Source organism: Struthio camelus, chromosome Z, assembly GCF_040807025.1.
Source record: "Struthio camelus isolate bStrCam1 chromosome Z, bStrCam1.hap1, whole genome shotgun sequence".
In the NCBI taxonomy this organism is placed as follows: Eukaryota; Metazoa; Chordata; class Aves; order Struthioniformes; family Struthionidae; genus Struthio; species Struthio camelus.
In genome coordinates, this window is record NC_090982.1 from 26257875 (window position 1) to 26281944 (window position 24070).

Consider the following 24070-nt stretch of genomic DNA (forward strand, 5'->3'; position numbering starts at 1 on the left):
CAATTGCTGCTCTAATCATTACTTGGTATTTAAATTCTTTCAAAGGTGTTAGTGAAAAAAGAGAGAGGAGTCAAATGAGAGGGAGGAATAAAAACCTTGAATTTAGAGGAGAGAATCATGAATCTGACGGGTCAAACTATCCCTTATGTATTTCCATTAACCTGAAGGGATTTAAGCTAAAGATAAATTCACAGAATCACAGAAAAATTAAGGTTGGAAGAGACCTTTAAAGATTATCTAGTCCAACACCCCCTACTTAAGCAAGGCCACCTAGAGCACATTGACCAGGATTGTGTCCAGATGGCTTTTCAATAGCTCTGAGGAAGGAGACTCCACAACCTCTCTGGGCAACCTGTGCTCCAGTGCTCTGTCACCCTCACAGGAAAGACATTGTGCCTCATGTTCAGATGGACCTGTCTGTGTTTCAGTTTCTGCCCGTTGCCTCTTGTCCTGTTGCTGGGCACCACGGAGAAGAGGCTGGCCCCATCCTCTTGACACCCTCCCTTCAAATACTTGTACACATTGATCAGATCGCCTCTCAGTCTTCTTTCTCTTCCTCAGACTGAACAGGCCCAGCTCTCTCAGCCTTTCTTCAGAGGAGAGATGCTCCAGTCCCCTCATCAACTTAGCAGCCCTCCGCTGGACTCTCTCCAGTAGTGCCATGTCTCTCTTGTACTGGGGAGCCCAGCACTGGACCCAGCACTCCAGATGTGGCCTCCCCAGGGCTGAGTAGAGGCGGAGGATCACCTTCTTCCACCTGCTGGCAACACTCTGCCTAATGCAGCCCAGGATACCATGGGTCTTCCTAGCCACCGGGGTACATTGCTGTCCACCAGGACTCCCAGGTCCCTCTCTGCAGAGTTGCTCTCCAGCAGGTGAACACCCAGCCTGTACTGGTGCATGGGGTTATTCCTCCCCAAGGGCAGGACTTCTGTTATTGAACTTCCTGAGGCTCCTCTCTGCCCATCTCTCCAGCCTGTTGAGGCTACTGAGTTGTGTATCATCGGCCTACTTGCTGAGGAGGCACTCTGTCCCTTCATCTAGGTCACTGAGGAATAAGTTGAACAGGACTGGACCCACTACTGACCCGTGGGGCACACCGCTAGCTACAGGCCTCCAACTGGACTCTGCGTCACTGATCACAACCCTCTGAGCTCGGCCATCCAGCCAGCTCTCAATCCACCTCGCTGTTCCTTCATCTAGCCCTTGGCTAGATTTGTGCATATTTTTGGCTAGACTAAACTAAATTTAGTTTGGTAAAGTTTAGGTGCATAATATACTCATTTTTAGCATGCAAAAAACTACATGCATTAAAAGTACATTCTGTAGTACCACTGAAGTTTCTTAAGGAATTTACACTGGTCCCATCTTATTAATGATTTCAGACCAAGAAGTACAAGTGGTGCTGACATCTGCTGATGAGATGAGGCAGATGGCAGTAAAGAGGTGGTTAAGAGGCATTGTCAGTAAAGAGGAAAACTGGGGTCTACAGGACTTGGAGGGCTGAGTAATAGAAATGGAGGAAGTTCGTAGCACCAAAGGCAAACTCAGGTACTTGAGGACTAATAAATTCTGCTTTAAACTGGAACTTTTTAGCTGGAAATAACAGAAAGAAGAAAGATTCATATGAATCAGCTCATCGCAGGAGAGTTTTCAGTATGGTGTAGCCATGAAGAAGGCAGGTACAATCCTGGAATAAATACAGTGAAGTATTTGCAGTAGGAAATATGGACACATCAGTGCCATAGTGCAAGCTACTCATGAAATATCATCTAGATTACTGTGTGCAGCATTGCTCATCCATGTTCAAAAAGAGTAAACTAGAACAACTGGAGGAAAAGGCTTATAGGGGTGTATGGAAAATGGAGATCCTACCTTATAAGACAAGATTAAATGTGTTTGGCTCATTTACCTTAGCAAATTAAAGGGTGAAAGATAGTATGTCTGATTAGCTTCATTGTATTTACAGAGAACACTAGGGAAGGGGAGAGAACTATTAAAAAAAACCCAACAATTTTTGCATAAGAACAAAGAGGTAGATATTGGCCATGACTAGTTTCAGATGGAGTTCAGAAGAAGATTTCTGGCTATCAGAGAAGTGAAGTATGTCACAGCCTTCTAATAGGACTGAGGTTGAAATGATACTGAGTAACCATTACAGATGCAGTTAGTTCATGCACCTCAAACTGATTTCTAATATAGATTTTTTAGAGCTTCCTTCAGATTACTAGAAATGTGTTCAGTCCTGGTGTGTTCTACTGGATATTGATCAGTTAGATAATTCTGACAATAAACAATGACTGCTAGCCTTTATGTTTAGATCAGTAACTTGCAACAAATAATTTAACAGAACAATTTAGCCTATGTGGGCTAATGAATCTCTTATTTGAAAATATCTCTAAAATTGCACTTTTTTTCTTTTTTTTTAACATCTACAGTTACTGCAGTTCCATGCAAAAAGTCTCGGCAAGTGTTCCAGTTGTGTTTCACTGTGGTTAATCAGATGGCTTTGTTTCTCTTCCCCAATCCTGTAGAAGCATGACCAGCATGAATACAATCCTCTAATTTGTGGCTAATAAAACAACTTCCCTCCAAATCTACTCTTGAATGGAACACTATTGCTTTGAGCTTAAAGAAGTAAAAGCTCATATTAACCTTAAGTTACCATGAGATCCCTACATGATCAAGTTCCATACTCAGATTCAGCTCCCTAAATTGTTCCAGTAGTTTTCTTTGTGAGATACACAAACTGGTTTTCTGCATCTCATCTGCCTTTTGGAAATTCTCTTTGAGTTTTAGCATATTGATTTTTTTTTCTTGCTCATTTTCATTATTCTCCATAAATCACATGTGGTTGCGAAACAAATATTGTTTCTTTAGTTTGGAGGGAAAAGTGGAAAGTACAACTCTGCAATGAGATACAATATTTTTAAAATCAGCTTACAATATTTTGTTGGTATTTCTTCACAGTAAAAAACATTTCCAGCTTTCAGGAAAGCTCTCTAAACTGTAGTTCTCTGAATGTTATGTTATGGGCCTTTCAAGATTCATTATGATTAATTTCTAAGCTCTGACAGCATTCAGAGTGTGTGAAAGGAAGTCCACAGACGTAGAGGAAAAAGAAATCTGCTCTGCTTGAGTATCTTCAAATTTGAAAACAAGATGGTCAGTGAGAAATATCACATTCTCTGTTTTCCATAATGTTCTGCACAATATGTAAATTATTTGTGACACTATATTCACTTCAACATAAAAGCTTAGCTGCATATATCAAAGAAATCTGCTCCTCAATAACTTTTGGACAAGCAACAGAACTGACTTAAAATAGTCTTCCAGATGGTTTAATACCAGAAAAGCCTGGGTGCATTTTTGCCACCAAATATTAGGAATCTGAAAACATATGCAGAGGGTATACAGAAAAAATTCAGTGTGTAGGAAGATATCTACTTACTATTGGTAAGCAGATATTAATACTGCAGTTGGCTGCAATTTTGTCTGTACGATATTGTAAACTGACCATGTATTGCGTTACTATTAACCAGATTGACTGGAAAAATGGTGGAATATGTTGTCAGATAAGACACCACTTCTGACTTTGGGAAAAAAGGTATTTGATGAAGACTTTTCCTAGACTGGTTCTCAAAATATTTTTCCTTCTAGATATCTCTATCTCCTTGGAAATCCATGAGGCAGGAATTCTCTGCAAGAGCAGCACTTTAGCTTGTTCCCTAGCACAGGCACAGTAACAACAGTTCATAAGGAAGGGGCTGGAAGTGCCTGATACATCCGCAGGGAGTGTCTCGTTTCAGCCATGCCATTCAGTAGGTGAATATCAGACTGGGAGGTGAGATGCTAAATCTGAAGGTAATACACTCTCTTCTAAGCCAAGGACATTGTCATTATAAATACAGCTTCCTCCTTGAGCTGAGATGGCCAGAAAGGAAGCAATGAAGAGATGAAACCAGGCTCATAAAATCTGGGCTAAAGTGCCTGGCTTGCTCTCTCCTATCACACATCCAGAAAGAACCAACTTTGTGCTAAGTGCTAAATTGGACAGTCTAAGAAATCAGTGAGAAAGTTTTCCCTTCATATTGTTTTTTGAAATTTATCCCCTGATCAGGCAAAACTAAGAATAGCACTCACCCTGCTAGAGTACCTCAAATATCACTGCTGTTATCATGATGTATTTGAAAAGTGTAAAATTAAAAAAATCATCACTCATATTTTGTTAGCTGGGGAGAGAGTGGAAGTAATACTGTTCATGGGAATACTGTCCATCCAGAAATCACAGATTACCCTTCTGATGAGAGGAAAATGTGTCAGTGTCTGGAAAAAATCTTGAACATTTGTGGTGTTTTCCAAACATATAAAGAGAACTATTCATTTTCAAAGAGCCAGCTACTTGTCTGTTTCTTAGAAGACAACAAACAGCATATCACCCAGTTTATTACATTCTTTGTAGAGAAAGATTCATCTTCTCTTAAGTTCAGTTGCTTTTTTTTTTTAATTTCTGAAAAATTATGGTGTTTTTCTACCTTCTGGCAGTTACATGGAGGATTTGTTTTTAAGTTTACTAAGTTTTTACACACATTTTTTTTTCCAGCATCTTCCGGATGAGCTTTGGTTTCAGCAAATCCTTTACCTTGTGGAAGTCATAGAGAAACTCCTTTGTCCCAAAATATTCAAGTATCAAGTGGACATGAGAATGGCTCTGAAAGCTGACTACCGTGTTATCATCACTAGCTGCACCCACATTTGAAGAAAGTGAAGATCTGATTCAAAAATCAAAGTTCCTCCTACTCAAAAACATTCTCAGAATTTTTATTCTGTCTTATCCAAAATAGTTCTTAAGCCAGCAAGGAGATTTTTCTCAAATTTTCAAAGGAAATAATTCAACTTGAATTCAAGAGCAGGCATGTGAAACATCTCATCCAAATTCCTCTGTTGCTACTTATCATTTAATAAGGCCTCCAAGTCCCATACTGAAGTCTTAGCCCTCTTGCTATGAATAAGAAAAGACGTGCTCTGTTATGATCCAGTTAACAGTACTTTTTATTTCCATTTTATATAGTGAATCACCAAAAATGAAGATGAAATAGTACAGAAGACCTGCCGGTTGGGTCTCTGAGGCTCATCATCATCTTAATTTCTAAAGCTGTAATTTGTATTTAGAGTATTTCAAGAATGTAAACACAGTTTTTTGCACAATAGACTAGACTGGTGTTTCCCAGTGTCCATTGTTGTGGTTGCTATTTGTATAATATCGTAATTTACACTGTAATACCGGACATGCATACGAGATGTATACAGTCAACCTAATACTTCATTACTATGCCCTTGCTTTTGTGGTAAGCAATAGAGCAATGAGAAACATTCCAGCAACTGTTATTCTATGCAGGTATGTAAACACCAGAACCTTAATTCTCATGTGCACTATCGGAAAGTTGTGCGCCTTGGTGTTCATACATGGAAAAATCCTGTTTTTCACTTTGCAACGACAGTACTGCATGAATATGTAAGTTAAAACATTAAACTAGAATAAATGAATGAATCTGGATACGGTAGCAAAGAAAAATATTGCATAATGTCAGTGGAGGATGAAAAGTGATATTAAAAAGATCTACCATGTTTTGCAGAAGCCATACTTTGTTTCCCCAGATCTTGGAAAAACATTAATATTTTATGCTATGAGTATATGTATAAATAATATATAACCAGCTTATAAATTATTACGAATTCTTTTTATGAAGAGCAAAACATGAGTTATCCATCGTTATATAGACCAATAAGTGAATAAAATGCCTTATTTACTATAAAATGCCATTTACTACTCATGTATGCAAATGTGCTTATAAGAATAACTAGGATATATCAGTATATTTTGAAATATTTCTAAGATCACCCCTGCGATATGTGTAAACAAAACGGAGAAGCTCTAGTTCATTATCCCTGACACAAACGTTTCTAATTTCTGTATCTTAATGCTGGGTGGTAGGGTAGGCACATCTGAGCTGATTTTCTGCAGGCTGGACATGTTGCTGTGGGTTCTCCTAGATCTGTTTTCTTTTTAGAACTGGAAATTTTAGCCAGGGGCTTTAGTAAACGTTTGGATTCATCTGGGATGCCAAGACCTGTGGCTGTCGCACTGGAGTTACTGCACTGCAATATAGCTGGAAATCCCTCTCTCATCTCTCACACAGCAAGTTCTCCAGAAGGTGGCTGCGACGGTGGCTGCGACCATAACTTCAGCCTTATGGTACACATGAAACAGAGTCAGGATGGACGAATCGAGTGGGTCCAAGGTTTCTCAAAGAGTGGGGAGAGTAAGCCTTCATGAGCCTGTGCACAGTGCATGTGCAGTCAGTTTATGACATCCCAGGGTCTTTGATTAACAGGGAACACAGTAGTCATCTATGCAGTGTGGAAACAGGACTTCTGACCCTTTCTAGAAATCCTGTATCTACTGCAGACATGTATATGCTGCACCGAAAATCCTAGATAGGCATGTAAAGGGTAACATGAGTCTAGAATGGATTATTAGTTCTTCATGAAAGCTTGCATGTTCTCATGATCAAGGTGCCTCTGTAGTTTTACACAGCATCACCCTCCAGGTCTACAGTTTGCTAAACTTCCCTGGGCCTACATGGACTGAGACCATGAGCGCATTTGAATTTGGTTTTCTTTGATTGCTACAAATGTTTCAGATGCACAAAAATTGATTGCCATGTAGACGAACATCTACTAAATTGAAATGAAAAATGAATGAAAAGATCATGACAATACCAATTGATGTGCGGTTCTACTAACTGGGAGTAGAAATAGCAAAATCACGATCCATATGTGGATCTTTAATCCTAAAGTGAGTGCTAGTGTAACAAATCCAGTTACATCAAACAGATGATATGTTTCCCAGCCACAGACTATTTATTCAACAAATGCGACTGGAATTCAGGACTTTTTATGTAGTCCTTTCTCATTGGCATTCAGAGGAAAATTCTATTTAATTGTCAACAAAAACTACCCTAAGCAAGTGTTGTGAAGATCAGGCAAAACAGTCATGAATTTACAGACTTTTTTACAATTTTGAACTACGTGTTAATCACACCTGATCTTAGCTCTAACTTAAGTATGTGAGAAGAACTAAGATTTTTAAGTGGAAATCAGCTAATGAACATTAATCATTCATATTTGAAACAGGGTAAAATGACATTTTCCACTGAGTTTTTTGCAGAGTTTGAAGATTTTGACAGCTTGAAAGTGAAACTGGGACTTGGGGGTTCTGGGAATTTGCATGAACAAAAAAAAGACAGTCCTTAGTTTTATTAACAGAGAAGTCTGTCCTAAAGCTCTAGCTTTTGGAGCATTACTATGCTCCATGGGGCTAGCAGAGTAAGCAACAGTGTAAGCCTGTCTTACCTTCTGGACTTCTCTATGTCACTGACTACGTTCCCTATTGCCCCAAAAAGGCTTCAGCGGTAATAGAGAACATCCCAAAATAATCCAGATCCTTCCTCCTAGGTTAAAGCAAAAGGAATGTTACAGATCAGCTCTTCTATTCTCTTTTAGCCTTTGGGCCCTTCCAGAAACCCCTCCTGAGCCGTATGAAATATTTTTGTCTAAAATACCAACAGCAAACAGATAAAAGCATCTGCATATCTGAAGCTCTGCTTCTCCCAGGTCTGCAAACGCTTACCAGCCCCAGGTCTCTACCCTCTACAATGGCTGCTCAAAGGAATTATACATTTAAAGAAGAGCCTCTTGGTATTTAATTCCTTACATAAGATGGACTTTAGTGACCTGAGAGTTTGCCTCTCCTTTAGCTGCTCCCTCCTGCCCCTGTGTTCCAGTAGGACAATTACACTATTCCCTGTGCAGGGAACCCCTCTGCAACAAAGGGAATGGACCTTCCCAGGAGGCTGGACCGGGATCCGTCTCATTACCCACAGGGATGGGAACTTCCTGTAACAGCCATGTTCGGAAGCCAATGTAATTTGCTTTGCTGCTCTTTGTACCGTGAGCCCTTCCTTCACCGCACCCCTTACTTCTTGTGCCTTCACTAGTGCAGTAACTGTTATTTGCTTGTTCTAGATAAGACAAAGATGAGACAGATTTTTTTTTTAATCCTTGAAAGGACTGTTTAGTAAGGAGAGCACAGAAACCTGCGGATAGAAAGACAAAAAGGAGTTCAAATGTGAAAACTCCTTCCACTCTCTCCTGAATAATTTTAATAGATTTCTAATTTAATAAATTATATGGAGCTTCCACTTGATTGGAGGCTCATTACATGCTCTCTGTCTAGAGAAATCAAAGTGACCTGGAAACTGATACAGCAAACTCTGAGAATATTCTGTCTCTTTCTCCAGTGCATAGAACTAAAGGATTATATGTGACAGAATGACACAGAACTACTACTAAACACAGGAAAGTTCACAAGCCTTGGGCTTCTTTTTGCTTTTCAATTTGTTTTTTGACTTTCCTTCTACCTTAGCCTCATTAAATTTCATTTGCTATCATTTCCTTTTTCTTGTTCATGCTTTCCAACCACATTTTAAAATTACTATTATAACTCTTCTTTTATTGAGCTTTATTGTTTGCTTTCTAGTTTGCATTCATTCTCCTTGTTCCTCTTGTTATGGTCACTTCCATTCTGCATTCTCATCTTTCTAATTTCCTTTTTGGTATCCGAAACACACTTTTACCTCTTCTCTGTCTCCTCGTGTCTAATACGCAATACCTTTTTATCTCCTCTATTTTGATTTCTCTTCTTTACTGAGAATAGGATCTGGTTTTATCTGTCTTTGCCTGTTTTACTTTCTCCTCTTGCTTCACCTCAGTAGTTTCCCTCTCATTTTGATTTTCCAGTGTTCCTTCCTCACCTATCTCAGTCCAACTTGTAATAAATGATAAATGGCATTTATGTGATATATTAATCACTCTCCTTCCATTCTTCTCATTTCCTGGCTGACCGTAGCTAAACTGTCTCTTATGCTCTTTTTCTTGAAGAGAAGAACTGACAGCTGGATGGAAACAGTACCTCTAAGGTCTGTCTAAATGTAACTGGCTCTGCTATAGGTACAAATAACTTAGCAAAACCAATACCATAAATGCAGCTACCCAAAAAAGAAGGAATTTTTTCTGGGAATGGATAGCTGCATAAGATAGGTCATAGTATGTCCTCCATCTTTATCAGCAATGGCACTAGATCCCACAGAACTAAAGAACAAGCTATTGGGCAGGCCTCCGCTTCAGTCTCATGGTTCGCAAAATGTGGTAAACATATCAAGCACGCAGTTTAAGCCATTTGAGAGTGCTACACAACTTGGTGTGCAGCAAGAACAAACACGGCCATTGGTATCTGTACACTGATCCTGCCAGCTATGGTACTGACAGATAAGCCTGTGGACCTGACATCTGGACTGCATCTTCATTTAATATTGGACCAATACTAAAAATTGCTCCAAAGGACAATGTCAAGTGATAGCAAAAGGAAAAACCAATGCAAAATTTGTGATCATGATACCTTCTTTCCACTTTCACAACAATCTTTGCAAAAGGACAAAAAGTTTACAGAGTCCTAAAGACAGGCAAGACATGAGAACAGTCTATGTAAAGACTAAATGTTAGGATTTCTAAGCTCTGGAAACTAGTTACAAACTCCTTGGTTACTTCCTACTGGATGTGAACATACTGTTCAAGGCAGGCATTAAGTTCAAAGACATGCACACAAGAACCTTCATGGATTTCATCCGGAATATAACCTCTTTGTCCTAGGGGTCAACTGTTTGCTAGGCCAGTACTACAGCACCTAACTGGTTTTGCTCTTCTTGGAGCTCATCAGCTGCAGGTAATGGCCTAAGACACTCAGGAACAACTAGAGTTTCAATAACATTCACAGTCTGTCTCCTCTATGTTGGTGTTTTCCCTGGTGCCCTTTGGATGCAAGTCCTGCCGCGTATTGAAGCCATCACTTTACAAAGTTATCACAGTAACGTAACCAATTTATCACTGCCCCAGATTAAATATTAAGAAATTTTTCCTTGTTATATTTTGCATATTTTTGAATATAATGGGCACTATATGATCTCATATGAAGCCACACATTTATGTAGCTCTAAGGCGAGACCATGAATTCATCTGTTGAAAATCAAGTCCATGAGAGGAATGTGTGTTTCCAGTTGCACCCTTTCAATTGTTCACGTTTCCGTGCCTCAGGAAAAAATTTCAACTCATACCTGCTTTCACAAGTGTCTCTTGCGATATTTTTGGCTCCAGTGCCAGATTCACAAACACTCTGAATCTTTTGATGAAAGAAGATCAGGTTTCCTATCTCAAACAAAGCCTGAAACCTCAAACAGTTCTGAGTTTTACTCAGGCTTCCCAGAGGTCTACTTTACAGTAGGATCCCTCCACTGGAAAGAAGGCTGCACCTATATCTTTCTAGCTATATAGTTATGAAAATGCATCTAGTGCTGCACAGAATGTGAACGAAAAATCTGAAATAAATGAGAATTCCAATGTGTTTGATGATGGTGCAATGGTCAGAGAAGATGCCAGTGATGACAATTGAACGTCCCTTTGCCTTCCCAGCCCCCTTCATATATTCTCAGGCATAGGATGACAAAGGGAAGTCCACGGGTCACATGAACAGATATTGTCGACATATTACACTGTCCAAATTGCCTTCTTCATCTAATCAGCTCACTCAACTTTTTCCACCATTTCCTTATTCAGGAGTAAGTTCTTCTCATATGCCTACCAGAAATGAACTACATTTGCCAACTCGATAAAGAATGATAAATTAAATGCAAAGATATGTATACCAATGTCTGCGGTCCTTCTGTATCAGAACATTATGCTACGGGTAGGCCAAACCTTTGGCACTGAACAGTGTATTTAGAATAAGAATGATTGCAGATTTATAATGAGTAATAGTATTCCATATGAAGCCCTATCAAGTCTAGGAGACTGATTGTCCAGAAATGCACTAATCAAGAAGAGTAAGAATACCACAAGATGGACCTATATAACCTAAGGATTTGGTGTGAAAATCTTTCTAAGAAACATCAAGGTGGATCAGTGCATCGAATTCACTGAGTAGTGCAGAAGGAATCAGGGGTGCACTACACAGAGGTTTGTGCTTTTTTTAGAGAAAATAAAACCAAGACACTGACAACTGCAGAGTTTCTAGAAAAGCAGACTAGACACTAGCTCTTAAGAAAACTGCAGCACAGAATTTTTTTTTCTGTTATTCTCACATGATTTTGACAAGATAAAGCACAGTAGGCAACACTGAGTGTTACTCTTTCAGTGGGGAGGGTAGGAGATGAAAACTAGTCTTGAGGCTCACTAAATAAATCTGTCTCGCCAGCTTTACCATAAGCACAGTGTACAGCTTGTTCTTCAAAGCCTTGTGATGCACTTTGCCTACTCCAGAAAGGTGCCCAACTGCATGCAGCTGGATTCTGATCTATTGCCCACATTTAGCTTTGAAGAAGAAAGCATTTTGTCCATTGTTTGGAATTGCAAGCTTCAAACAAACTGAAGAGTGTATTTGTTAAGGGAGTATATGAAAGATGCAAAATAAACCAAACTGTTTTTTTGAAAGATAGTACCTGAAATTAAATATGCTTTGCTGCTATGTTTGCTGGCTTAAAATTGTTTCAAATATGTATTTCATAAGTATTCTCATTGTTACTTAATTTTGGGGTCTTCTGGAAAAAGCATCTTTAAAAATTTCCAAAAAAGGTCTTTTTTTTCTTTACAACTGTGAAATGTTCAGACAGCTCTTCCTGAAGGGGAAGGTGGTAGTTAGTTTTATGAAGAAAAAATAACTTTCATAGTGAAAAAACTCTGTTTTTTCCCCATCAGTAAAGGCTATATTACTATCTAGGCTACTTTATCTATCCTTGTCATTTTCACTGCTGATGATAGGGAAGCCCTTCTGCTTCATCACTTCTATTCTCTTCCCCAAGATTATGCCTCATACTGTAAAATGGCATAAATCTAAGTAGCGACTTCTGATATTAAATTAATTTCCAAATAGACTAGCAAATAAGCCTCTTTTCAATCAGTAGAGCAATCATTAGATCTTTTTTACATTTTAATCTCTGAGAGTAACTGTTAATTCTAATGTGAACACCTCTGCTTCCTTCATTGGACTTTACCTCTTCCCAAAGCAAATTTTAAAGATGTAAAGTCTCTGTCAGATAGTTACAGAGAACAGAAAGTTCTGTCAGTACTCTGACCAAGATTTAAATCTTTTGATAGATGAAATGTTCAATACAACAGTGATGTCTAGGTTTAAAACAAAAATGTCATTAGCACACGATGAAAATGTTTACAAGACCATCTGTCAGATTTGCAAATATCTTACAAAGCCCTTATTCTGTACTTCTAACCACTACTCGGACTAAATTATCCCTCTCTAACACAGGCCAAACACAAATCCAAACAAAAAAGACCCCTGTAAATGAAGTATAAATATTTGTTGATAGAACACAGTAAAAAATTGGCAGATTTGATGATTTCATGCAGAGTTAGCAACAAGCTACAGTATTTGTTACGTTTACTTGACTTTTCCAATTATAAAAACCCAATTGCCCTCTACTGAAAATATTTACTTTTGCTTTGTTGAACATAACCTGTGCAACCAGATGGCAACTGGATCCCAAAATGCCTGAACAATATGATATTTGCTAAACATAAATCATGGGTCTAAGTGCCATGGAAGCCTCACTGAAATGGGATTCATTCAGTTTCCAAATAAAAGCCAAAGTAAAAGGAGGTAGGCTGAAATGACTGCTCCATTAGCATAGCTATTTATTCAGGCTACAAAATACCACCCTATAGAACAATCTACTTTTCTTACTGCGTGGCTTTCTTTTAAAAATAATCTCAAGTATAAAAAAATGTAGCTGGCACGAATGGCACAGTATACAGATTCATTGCCATAATCAGTTTATACCTGTTTATCTATATCACAGAATCACACAGAATCGTTTAGGTTGGAAGGGACCTCTAGAGATCACCTAGTCCAACCCCCCTGCTCAAGCAGGGTCACCTAGAGCATATTGCCCAGGATCACATCCAGACGGGTTTTGAATATCTCCAAGGAAGGAGACTCCGCTACCTCTCTGGGCAACCTGTTCCAATGCTCTGTCACCCTCACAGTCAAGAAGTTTTTTCTCAGGTTCAGATGGAACTTCCTGTGGTTCAGTCTCTGCCCATTGCCTCTTGTCCTGTTGCTGGGCACCACGGAGAAGAAGCTGGCCCCATCCTCTTGACACTCCCCCTTCAGATACTTGTACACGTTGATGAGATCGCCTCTCAATCTTCTCTTCTCCAGGCTGAACAGGCCCAGCTCTCGCAGCCTTTCTTCAGAGGAGAGATGCTCCAGTCCCCTCATCATCTTAGCAGCCCTCCACTGGACTCTCTCCAGTAGTGCCATGTCTCTCTTGTACTGGGGAGCCCAGCACTGGACCCAGCACTCCAGATGTGGCCTCAGCAGGGCTGAGTAGAGGGACAGGATCACCTCCTTCCACCTGCTGACAACACACTCCCCGATGCAGCCCAGGATACCATTGGCCTTCTTGGCCACAAGGGCACACTGCTGCCTCATGCTTAACTTGTTGTCCACCAGGACTCCCAGGTCCTTCTTGGCAGAGCCACTTTCCAGCAGGTCAACCCCCAGCTTGTACTGGTGCCTGGGGTTATTCCTCCCTGGGTGCAGGACCCTGCCCTTGCCTTTATTGCACTTCATGAGGTTCCTCTCCACCCAGCTCTCCAGCCTGTCCAGGTCTCTCTGAATGGCAGCACAGCCCTCCGGTGTCTCAGATACTCCTCCTAGTTCTGGATCATCAGCAAACTTGCTGAGGGTGCACTCTGTCCCTTCCTCCGGGTTACTGATGAATATGCTGAACTACACTGGACCCAGCACTGACCCCTGGGCGACACCACTAGCCACAGGCCTCCAACTAGGCTCTGCACCACTGACCACAACCCTCTGAGCTCGGCCATCCAGCCAGTTCTCAAGCCACCTCACTCTCCACTCATCTAGCCCACACTTCCTGAGCAAGCCTACGAGGATGTGATGGGAGACAGTGTCCAAAGCCTTGCTGAAGTCCAGGGAGACAACATCCACTGGTCTGCCCTCATCCACCCAGCCAGTCATTCCATCATAGAAGGCTATCAGATTGGTCAAGCATGATTTCCCTTTGGTGGATCCGTGCTGACTACTCCTGATTACCTTCTTGTCCTCCAGATGCTTAGTGATGACCTTCAGGAGGAGCTGTTCCATCACCTTTCCCAGGATGGAGGTGAGGCTGACAGGCCTGGAGTTTCCTGGCTCCTCCTGCTTGCCCTTTGTGAAGACTGGCGTGACATTGGCTTTCTTCCAGGCCTCAGGCACCTCTCCTGATCTCCAGGACCTTTCCAAGATGATGGAGAGTGGCCTAGCGATAACATCCGCCAGCTCCCTCAGCACTCGTGGGTGCATCCCATCGGGGCCCATGGATTTGTGGATGTCAAGTTTGGACAAAAGATCTCTAACCTGATCCTGCTCCACCGAGGGAGAGTCTTCCTTTCTCCAGCCTTCCTCTCTTGTCTCCAAGGTCTGGAATTCCTCAGGACTGGCCTTAGCAGTGAAGACTGAAGCAAAGGCAGCATTCAGTACCTCTGCCTTCTCTGTATCCTTCATCACCAGGGCACCCGCCCCATTCAGCAGCGGGCCCACATTTTCCCTAGTCTTCCTTTTGCTATTGATGTATTTGAAGAAGCCCTTGTTGTCCTTGACATCCCTTGCCAGATGTAATTCCAACTGGGCCTTAGCCTTCCTTGTGGCATCCCTGCACACTCTGACAACGTCCCTGTATTCCTCCCAAGTGGCCTGTCCCCTTTTCCACATTCTGTAGACTTCCTTCTTCTGCTGGAGTTTTGCCAGGAGTTCCTTGCTCATCCGTGCAGGTCTGCTGCCCACTTTGCTGGACTTCTTACTCAGAGGGATGCACCGATCTTGAGCCTGGAGAAGGTGATGCTTGAATATTAACCAGCTTTCTTGGACCCCTCTTCCTTCTAGGGCCCTACCCCAGGAGATTCCCCTAAGTAGGTCCCTGAAGAGGCCAAAGTTAGCTCTCCTAAAGTCCAGGGCTGCAATCCTACCCATTGCCCTGCTCCCTCCTCGTAGGATCCTGAACTCCGCCATCTCATGGTCACTGCAGCCAAGGCTGCCCCCGGGCTTCACATCTCCAACCAGTCCTTCTTTGTTCGTTAGTACAAGGTCTAGCATTGCTCCTCTCCTCGTTGGTGTCTCCACCACCTGAGTTAAGAAATTATCATCAATCCTCTGCAGGAACCTCCTTGACTGTTTGTGCCTAGCTGTGTTGACTTCCCAACAGATGTCAGGGTGGTTGAAGTCTCCCATGAGAACCAGGGCCTGTGATCGTGAGGCTACTTCCAGCTGTCTGTAGAAGGCCTCATTGACTTCCTCTTCCTGATCAGGTGGCCTGTAGTAAACCCCCACAACAGAGTCACCCATGTTAGCCTGCCCTTTAATCCTTACCCATAAGCTCTCAACCCGCTCTTCATCCACCCCGAGGCAGAGCTCTATACTTTCTAGTTGCTCCCTCACGTAAAGAGCAACTCCACCACCTCGCCTTCCCGGCCTGCCTTTCCTAAAAAGCACATAACCATCCATGGCAGCATTCCAGTCATGTGAGCTATCCCACCATGTCTCTGTCACTGCAACGAGATCATGGCCCTGCGACCGCACACAGATCTCTAACTCTTCCTGCTTATTCCCCATGCTGCGCGCATTGGTGTACAGGCATTTCAGAGAGGCAATCGAGCATGCAGGTTTCTCAGGAGAGGTGCAAGAGGATCCTCCATAGCCATGTCTCATGCACACTTCCTTGGCTGCACGCACCCGCTGGAGGCATCCTGACTTGAGCCACGTTTTGCTAACTACCCTGTCTCTATAACTCTCCCCTTTCCCCTACTTCCCTACTTTAAAGCTCTCCTTACCGGGATGGCCAACCTATTGGCAAAGACACATGTGCCCCTCTTAGTGAGGTGGAGCCCATCTCTCCCCATGAGCTGTTGATCTTCACACAGGGTCCCATGGTCATAGAAACCAAAACCCTGCTGCTGACTCCAGCCGTGCAGCCAGTCGTTAACTTGGAAAATCCGTCTACTCCTCCTCCCATCCTTTCCCTTCACTGGCAGGAATGAGGAGAAAATGACCTGGGCTTCCACACCTTTCGCCACCATTCCCAGAGCTCTGAAATCCTGTTTGACGGTATCCAGTTTGCCCTTTCTGTCATCAGTGCCCACATGGAAGAGCAGCAGAGGGTAATAGTCCGATGCATGGACAAGCCTTGGCAGTCTTTCCGTGACATCTCTTCTTCGAGCCCCTGGCAGGCAGCAAACCCCTCTGGACAAGAGGTCAGGTCGGCAGATAGGTGCCTCTGCCCCCTGCAGCAGGGAGTCACCCACAACAATCCCTCGCTGCTTCTTCCAGGTGTTCCCGCATGGCACGGGGTCTGTTGGGCCAGTTGCTTCCCTTGAAGCTATGCCCAGCTCCTCCTCAGCCTGCAGGGCACTAAACCTCTTCCTCAAAGGCAAGTCTTCAGGAGGAGCAAGAACCTTTCTCCTTCTACAAGAAGTGACCAGTTTCGACAGTGTTATGACGTGCTGTTTCACACAGCACAGAGCCCTCCAGCAGCTCCACCGCTGTGGGGTGTTGGGACTCCTGGAGCTGCACGGTCTCTGAGAATCCCCTGTCTATCTCTTGCTCCTCTTCTCGGACGCTACGCAGCCTGCTGACTTCCTCTCGTAACTCCTTTACCTGACCACACACCTCATCAGCCACAGCACACCTTCTGCAGGAGAGCTGACTGTCAGCCCAGGCCTCACGGAGAGGCCCCAGGCACTCCCTGCAGCCTGACACCTGTAGAGCTGCACCTGCTGTCAGAGGGTCTGTCTGGGTCAAAGCTTCAGACACAGCTGATGCAGCAACTCCAACAGCCACTGGGGAATGTGCTCTGCAGTGTGTCATGACCATGCCTGGGGAAGGACACACCACTGTGCAAAATGGAGAGGTGCCTTCTTTGCCTTCTGCACAAACTGCTGCATCTGTTGGCTCCACTCTGGGAGCTGCGCTCTAGGCCTGACTCTTATATAGGCCTCCACCTAGCAGTGACTCACAAGGGTGCTTGACCCACCCAATCAGGAGCCACCTGAAAGAAAAGCCCCAGCTCCCTCTGACCAGGGCAGCCCAGAGAACTTGTTAGCAGCAGCCCCACCTGGCTAGAACTTCCCAGGAGAAGTTAAGTAAGGCCCCCTGCAGGAGTCCTTGCCCAGCTTTCCCTTCCTGCTAGCATCAAGCACCGTCTAGCTCCTTGGGTGTCCCAGAAAGTCTCCACAACTTCCAACAAGGCCCACAAAAGGCCCAGGCAGAGTCCAGACACTGCTGTGCAAACTGCTGCGTCTGTCTGCGCAGAGTTCTGTTTAAGTAGTGGCCGTTAGCATTTTCCCAGAATAGCAAAAAAAGATTAGCTGTGCTTTTACGTCTGTGTGAACTTCATAAGAAGTTCATTACTTTCTAATCCAATGCCTACTAACAATACCTGATTTCTGGGGAAAACTGTTCTGCCTCATCTTTTTAAATAGGTTCTTTTGTAACCTTTTTTTCCCCATCATTATGCCCCACTGGAAAGGACAGCTAAGAATACAACATTCAGGGAAAAAATATCTGCAAAGGGAAAGAAAATCTACAATTTGTGCTGAAGGCTTTCCAGACAGCAGGGGGAGGAGGGAAAGCATTGTACGAGATTCTAGAAAAACAAAGAAAGTCTTAACATTTTTTGAGGAAAAGTTGACCCTTAATAACTCTGAATAAAACTGAATAAAAAGTTTTGAAACATAAGATTTTAGAAAGACTTTAATCAAGAAATATTGTGGATGAGAGGAGCTTGACAAATGCATAAGAAATTTAAAAAAAAGAGTAATTGAATACCAGGACCAATACTGTGGCCGAACATCTCTTGAGAACACAGGCCTTTTCAATTTCAATTATCCTTAGAAAGATAAACTGAATATGATCCAATAGCATACTTTCAGTGCAAATAAGTCAAACCACGAACTGGACTGCATTAGGAGACGTGTTTCCAGTGCACGTTATTATGCCCCCTCGTCCATTCTGCACTGATGAAGGCTGCACCTGCAATATCGTGTTCAGGTTTGGGCTGCCCAGTTCAAGAGGGATAAGGAAAAACTGGAGACCATCCAGAAAGAAGGTTTTGAGGTATTCAGTGGCCTGGAACATATGTCCTATGAAGATAGTTTGAGAGAGAAGGGCTTGTTTAATCTTTTGAAGAGGAGTCAGAGGAATAATCTAATATCTACCTACGAATATCTGAAAGTGAGTTACAAAGACGAAGAAGCCAGTCTGTTCTGGCTACAGCCAGGCAGTATATCAAGTGGAAATGGCTACAAACAGCAGTTTGGAAGCTTCAGATTGAATGTAAGCAAAAAAAAAAAAAAAATTGCTAGTAGGGTAGTGCAGAACTGGAAGAAGTGATTTGTATGGATGGTTATATATCCATCCTTGGAAGTCTTCAGCCATGGCTAGACAAAGTCATGGATAAACTTATCTAGCACTGGTGAGGGTCCCACTTTGACTGAAGACTGGGTCTAGGGACCTCCCGTGGTCTCTGCCAGCCACTATGATACCTCTCACTCTTGGAATAGCTGTGAACCCTCTCGCACTCAAGGTAATGAGACAGAGTTTAGCATTAAGGACACTTCTAGAAGCACTGAATCAGAAATCAGCGGTGAATGATGCCAGTGTAACACGCTATAGATCCCTACATGTCAAGAAAAGGTATAAGCATAGCATCATAGCTCAAAACATAGCTGCAGTCCACTTAATATATCCCTGAAAAATTGTATCTTTTGAGCAGGAACACTTTGTTGCACTTAAAATCTCTGTGCCTTCCTCTTGAAAATTTCTACTCATTAATGCAATATCCTTGCAATATGATGAACTAAAACTGTTTTAATTCCATGCTTCAGTGTAAAAAGTTTTACACCAGCTGTCAGACTATCCTTGTGATGCTGTGGAATAGGCCATACAGTAGAGGTGGTCAGAAAGATATTTTTTCTTCTTTACAGTATATATTTTAAGATAATTACCCTGCCTTCAAATTCCAGCAAAAGGTTCAGGACTCAAACTATTTGTGTGAATTGAAAACCCAGAAACATTTCTGATAGATCACTTTCAATATTTCATTTTGAACTTAAGTCTTAACACAGACTGGCAACTGCCTCTTGCAGTGAGCTACCAGTTGTCTGAAGCACGTGAAGTTTCAAAATACATAGTTTTATAGTGAAAGCAATATGAACTTTTCTAAACCTGTTTCAAGACCATCTTCACTTGTGAAAATAAGAAAGATCTGCCTTGAACATCAGATTGACCTCTAGCTAAACGCACAACTCACTGATTCTGTCCTGGACCTGCAGACTCAGAATGACCCACAAATGCAACTGTACTCTCTGCTTGCCTTAAAAGATTTTTTTTTTTTTAATTAGTGCTGGAGACAAAACAAGAGCTATGGAAGGCGTAAAATTTGGAAAAGTGGTAGGGAAACAGAGTATTTAAGTGAAAACTTTCTTATGCCTAATAATATTCTACAAATTCATAGCGGGTATAAGGCAAGCTTTTTATTATTTTTTTAACAGTGAAGTTGATAACATTTGGGAAATTAGATGCTGCTGAACGACTCAGAATGATGGCTTGTTAAGAAGAAAAAACAGTTCAGTCTTTCAGAATTATTTGGCATACTTAAGGGCCTGATTTAATCTTAAATTTTTTAAGAAGACAGATTGTTACTTGCCTAATCTGTTGAGAGGAATAGTTTTCTGTATTTTTAATATGTGAACACAAGCTTGAAGTTTTCCTTTGTGAATAGCATATGATCCTAAACATCCAGAAGAGCTATCCCCACATTGAAGAAAGATGCAGTTGAAGCAAAGGAAAGTAAATAAGAGGAAATGACAGGCTTGGCATGTCAAAGTCAAGCAGGCTTAAAAATAAGAATAAAATCTGCTTTCAGCACTATTGTCCAGAGAGGCTGTGAAATAGGAAGGTGCCAGCTGTTTATTAGTTCCTAAATCTGTTCTGGTTTCTAGCCCTCTGCTCTTTTGTTTGGTGATTAGGTGAATATTGTACCTTCTCCTGACTTTTCAGAGAACAAAAGTGTGATACTGCTGGGGTTTTTTTTTCCACTCCGCGTGTTGACTACTGAAAAGGGGTAAATATGGACATGCATGCATGGCTTTGGCTGCTGCCCTTTGGCACTGCTCGCAACAGTGCCACTGTCTGTGCTGGGCCAGGGAAGACCCTACCCCACTAGGATGGGTTTGGGGAAAGGCAGGAGAAAGTGGCCATCTGCTAGGCTAACCTGCCGGGGCAGGTGTTCCTCACCTCGCCCATACGGCCACCTCTCTAGTCACTAGAGGCAGGGCAAAACTCAGTCACTTTCTTTTAAAGCAAAAGACAGCAACGCACGGCAGAGGCAAGGAACTTCCAAATCCTTACAGTGCTAGGTATTTTGTTTGCTGAAGTTACACAGACCTAAAAACCAGGAAAAATTCTAGACTACACTGGATGAAGCTCTATAAATCTCACTAGCAGTCTTCTCACTTAACAGTCCTCTCACAGTTCTCTCTTTGAAGAAGTGTCATGAGACCCAAGTATTCTTATATTTGCAAGAGAGAAAGATTTGGGAGGGAGAGGCTAAATGACAGAGCAACTCTGTCACCTAGAACAGGGAAGAAAAAACGTATAGACCCTCGAGAGGAGAGGAGGTCCAGGTAGAAATCAGAAAAGGGAGATCCTTCATGGTTTTGTAAATTTTTCATGAGGTCAGATAAACATTTGACTTGAACCACCAAAGTTCTGAGATTCATCTGTCAATGTTCCATCAGATAAATCTTTGTCTAAACCTGAATTAAATAAGTCTCTGAAGAGATTTGTATGTTAATATGGAGTTTCCTCCCCAAAATTTTGTGCTGTAAACTGAATATGCTCCCATATTTCTCATGCATATTCTCAAAATAATTATTATTTATGGCATAGTTTTCTATAATTTCATTACAGCATATATATAATTTTCAAATATGACACATTAATGCTGGTCAACATAGGTATCTCCATCTGCTAAGGACACCCATGCACACACATGCACACACTGCTATGGATATACACACATATTCACACATACCACTATCTAAAAAAAGTGAAATACATACTGATATCACAAAAACAATAAGCCTGAATTTCTCCCGTTTTGACCTACTGTGGCATGAAATCACTCTATTTGTGCAGTGGTGCTGAAAGAGCTAAGTGGGACACGATTTTAATTTAAGCACAGACTGTAATCTTGATACCGAAAGCTATATCAAGCACTACCAAAACACTGCTTTGAATCTGTCTGTAATTCATTATCGTCTTGATAGCTGAGAGGCTAAACGTATTTCCTGGTCTCATTCCAGTTTCAAATGATTCCAGTATCACAAAAAACAACAACCTTCCTAGCCTTAAACTTGCATGTTTACAGGGAGTTAGCAGTAGAGAGGCTGTGCATGTGATTACTTTGAAAACTAAGTTCTGTTTTCATTCCAAAACTTAGCTTATACAGGTCAACACTGAGGTTTGCTTTTAAGATTGAGAAAGTCTTGCCTGGCTACTGTCCAAACGAAAGATTTGTTCCCTAGGCAGGGCACAGGTTCAGCTCCCAGAGCTGATCCTTTTCCCCTTGCATTGCACTAAGTTTCCAACAACTAAAAGAATGCAAAAAAATACAAAATAGAAAAAAAATTAGAAGAAAATTATCTCCTAGCCTAAATTAAGCTTCTGTAATATTACAGAAATAGCAGTAAGAAAACAAAACAAAACATCAAAATGTTTCTAGGTTTGGGCTACAAAAAGATGGTTACAATAACAGGCATGTTCAGGTCAGAATATCATCTTTTTTTTTAGTCCAAGCAGAGGTACTTACTTGATGCATTATTTTTTCCTGCATTTTATGTGGCAAAGTGATATATGATTATAAAAGAAATAAACACACATCAGAGAAAAATTTGGGTTCCAGTCTGATCATGATGTGGAATAGATCATTGCAAAAATGATCGCAGCAGATCAGACCAAAGGATCATTTAACCTCATATGCTCTCTGACAGTGGCCAATGACAACTGACTAATTAAAAATGATGAACACAGTTTAAATAGTGACATTTCTCTGGGATACCCTCTCTGCCTCTGGGGCTCAGAGACTACTTGAGCTGTGGGAAATAAAAGGGACTAGCCATTAGTGGATTTTTTTTCTATGAGTTCCATGACAGAGAAATTTTCTAAACGTATTTAAGTAGTTCAGGTGTCTGCAGTAGCTTGCACAATGAGTTCTACAAATTATGTGAAGAATTACTTCATCTGTTTGAAACCTAATACCTGATAATTTTATTTGATTCCCACAGTGCTTATATTCTGCACAGGAATGAACCATCACTTCTCCTGCAACTTTTTCATGCCTTGCAGGATTTCATACACTTCTATCTCAGTCATCTCTTTCCAGCCTGAAAAGTCCTCTTCTGCTTACTCACATCGCATAGAAAACTCTCCTTTACCTCTTGTCACCCTTTTCTGTACCTTTTCTAATTCTATTGTATTCTTTATGAGATGAAGGAGACCAGAACTGTATACTGTTTTAAGGAAATGGTAGCAAAGATTTATATCTATGTTGAACTGAGGACCCTTAACAAAGACTGTTTGTAAACCACCAGGAACCTACTCAGCTACTTCATCTGTGTTGTACTACCACCCACAGTACTGCAGAATCAAATTGTTAGCTTTGTTCACCATTATTTACTTTTATTAACTCATGTTCACCATTTTAGATAGCAGAATTCTAAAATTATATAGACCTTATTGCCTTTTCAAACTACTGTTCTTGATACAATTGCAATTATAAAACAATATAGGTAAAGTGTTACTCACTTGTATTTATCTTCTGAAGTGAAATGTGCTTTTCCAGCTGTCTACGAAGTTTCACCTCTGCTCCGTATTTACCAGTAGTGCCATTGTCAGCCAAAATAAAATGTGAATGCATACTGTTGAGCACTGTCAACTTACTCATGGGATTGGACATTGTCTGGTACGGTCGGACCACCTGCATTTTAGAGACAGAGGAAAAAGGTAGTACTAAACACAATAGACCATCTGAACAGAATCAGTTATGATATACCAGCTGACAAGATGATACAATAGAAAAAAAAATACTGAAATTGTTTGTGAATAGCTATTCAAGTACTGCACTTGAACACGGCGGTCTTCCTCTACATAAAGACGAACAGAAAGTAACTTCTGCACTTAAAACAGTGTGGCCATCTCTTGTAAAAATCTGTAAGTTTTGTAAAGACTGACCTTTCAGAGCAGACACTGCTTAAAGGCTTTTTCAGGGTAATCTGTTTCAGTGGCAACGGCAGGCACTGTTTTGATGGCAAGTCCAACTGAGGGTCAGTCCTCCAAGGGACTGTGTGACCACACACAGTTGTACACCGTGTTTGCACCTGTCTTTCTATGGCCTTGCCACATGTCCCCTTCTCCTTATCCTCTTTGGCTCTTTCTACACAGCACCCACCTGCCCTGTGGTCCTGCCGGGACCTGCCACTGCCCTCGCCTCTGCTCAGATTTCCTGGTCCCATTTATTTAGGGGAATCAGCACAAGGGACTGTCTGCCAGCACCCAAATACAAGCATAAATCTCTACAAGGGGAGAAAAGACCTGGGTCTGCAGAGTAGTGAATGCCACTCTCGGTGGGGTGCACACATGCTATTATATCATGTTTTTGATTTCATCGTAAAAAACTGTCGGCCCATTCTCAGCACAATTCAAAGGCAGTCACTTGCATTCACAATAGCATTGCAAGGTTGCCATTCCACAGAGAATTTGCTATGTTACCTTTGATGTATTTTCCTCAGAGGAAAATACAAAGTAAATTGTTGCAGAGTGGACCCA

The 24070-nt window shown here is 41.7% G+C and overlaps 1 protein-coding gene across 5 annotated transcripts in view; it reads right to left on the reverse strand.

The window, feature by feature from the left end:
* The window catches only part of TRPM3 (transient receptor potential cation channel subfamily M member 3), a 475637-nt gene that overhangs the window by 104423 nt on the left and 347144 nt on the right, over positions 1 to 24070 (reverse strand). For all 5 annotated transcript variants that reach the window (XM_068927053.1, XM_068927051.1, XM_068927052.1 and 2 more), the window contains exon 6: positions 23051 to 23222. In XM_068927053.1, the coding sequence (XP_068783154.1) occupies positions 23051 to 23222 (172 nt within the window). The remainder of the gene's footprint in view (positions 1 to 23050; positions 23223 to 24070) is intronic.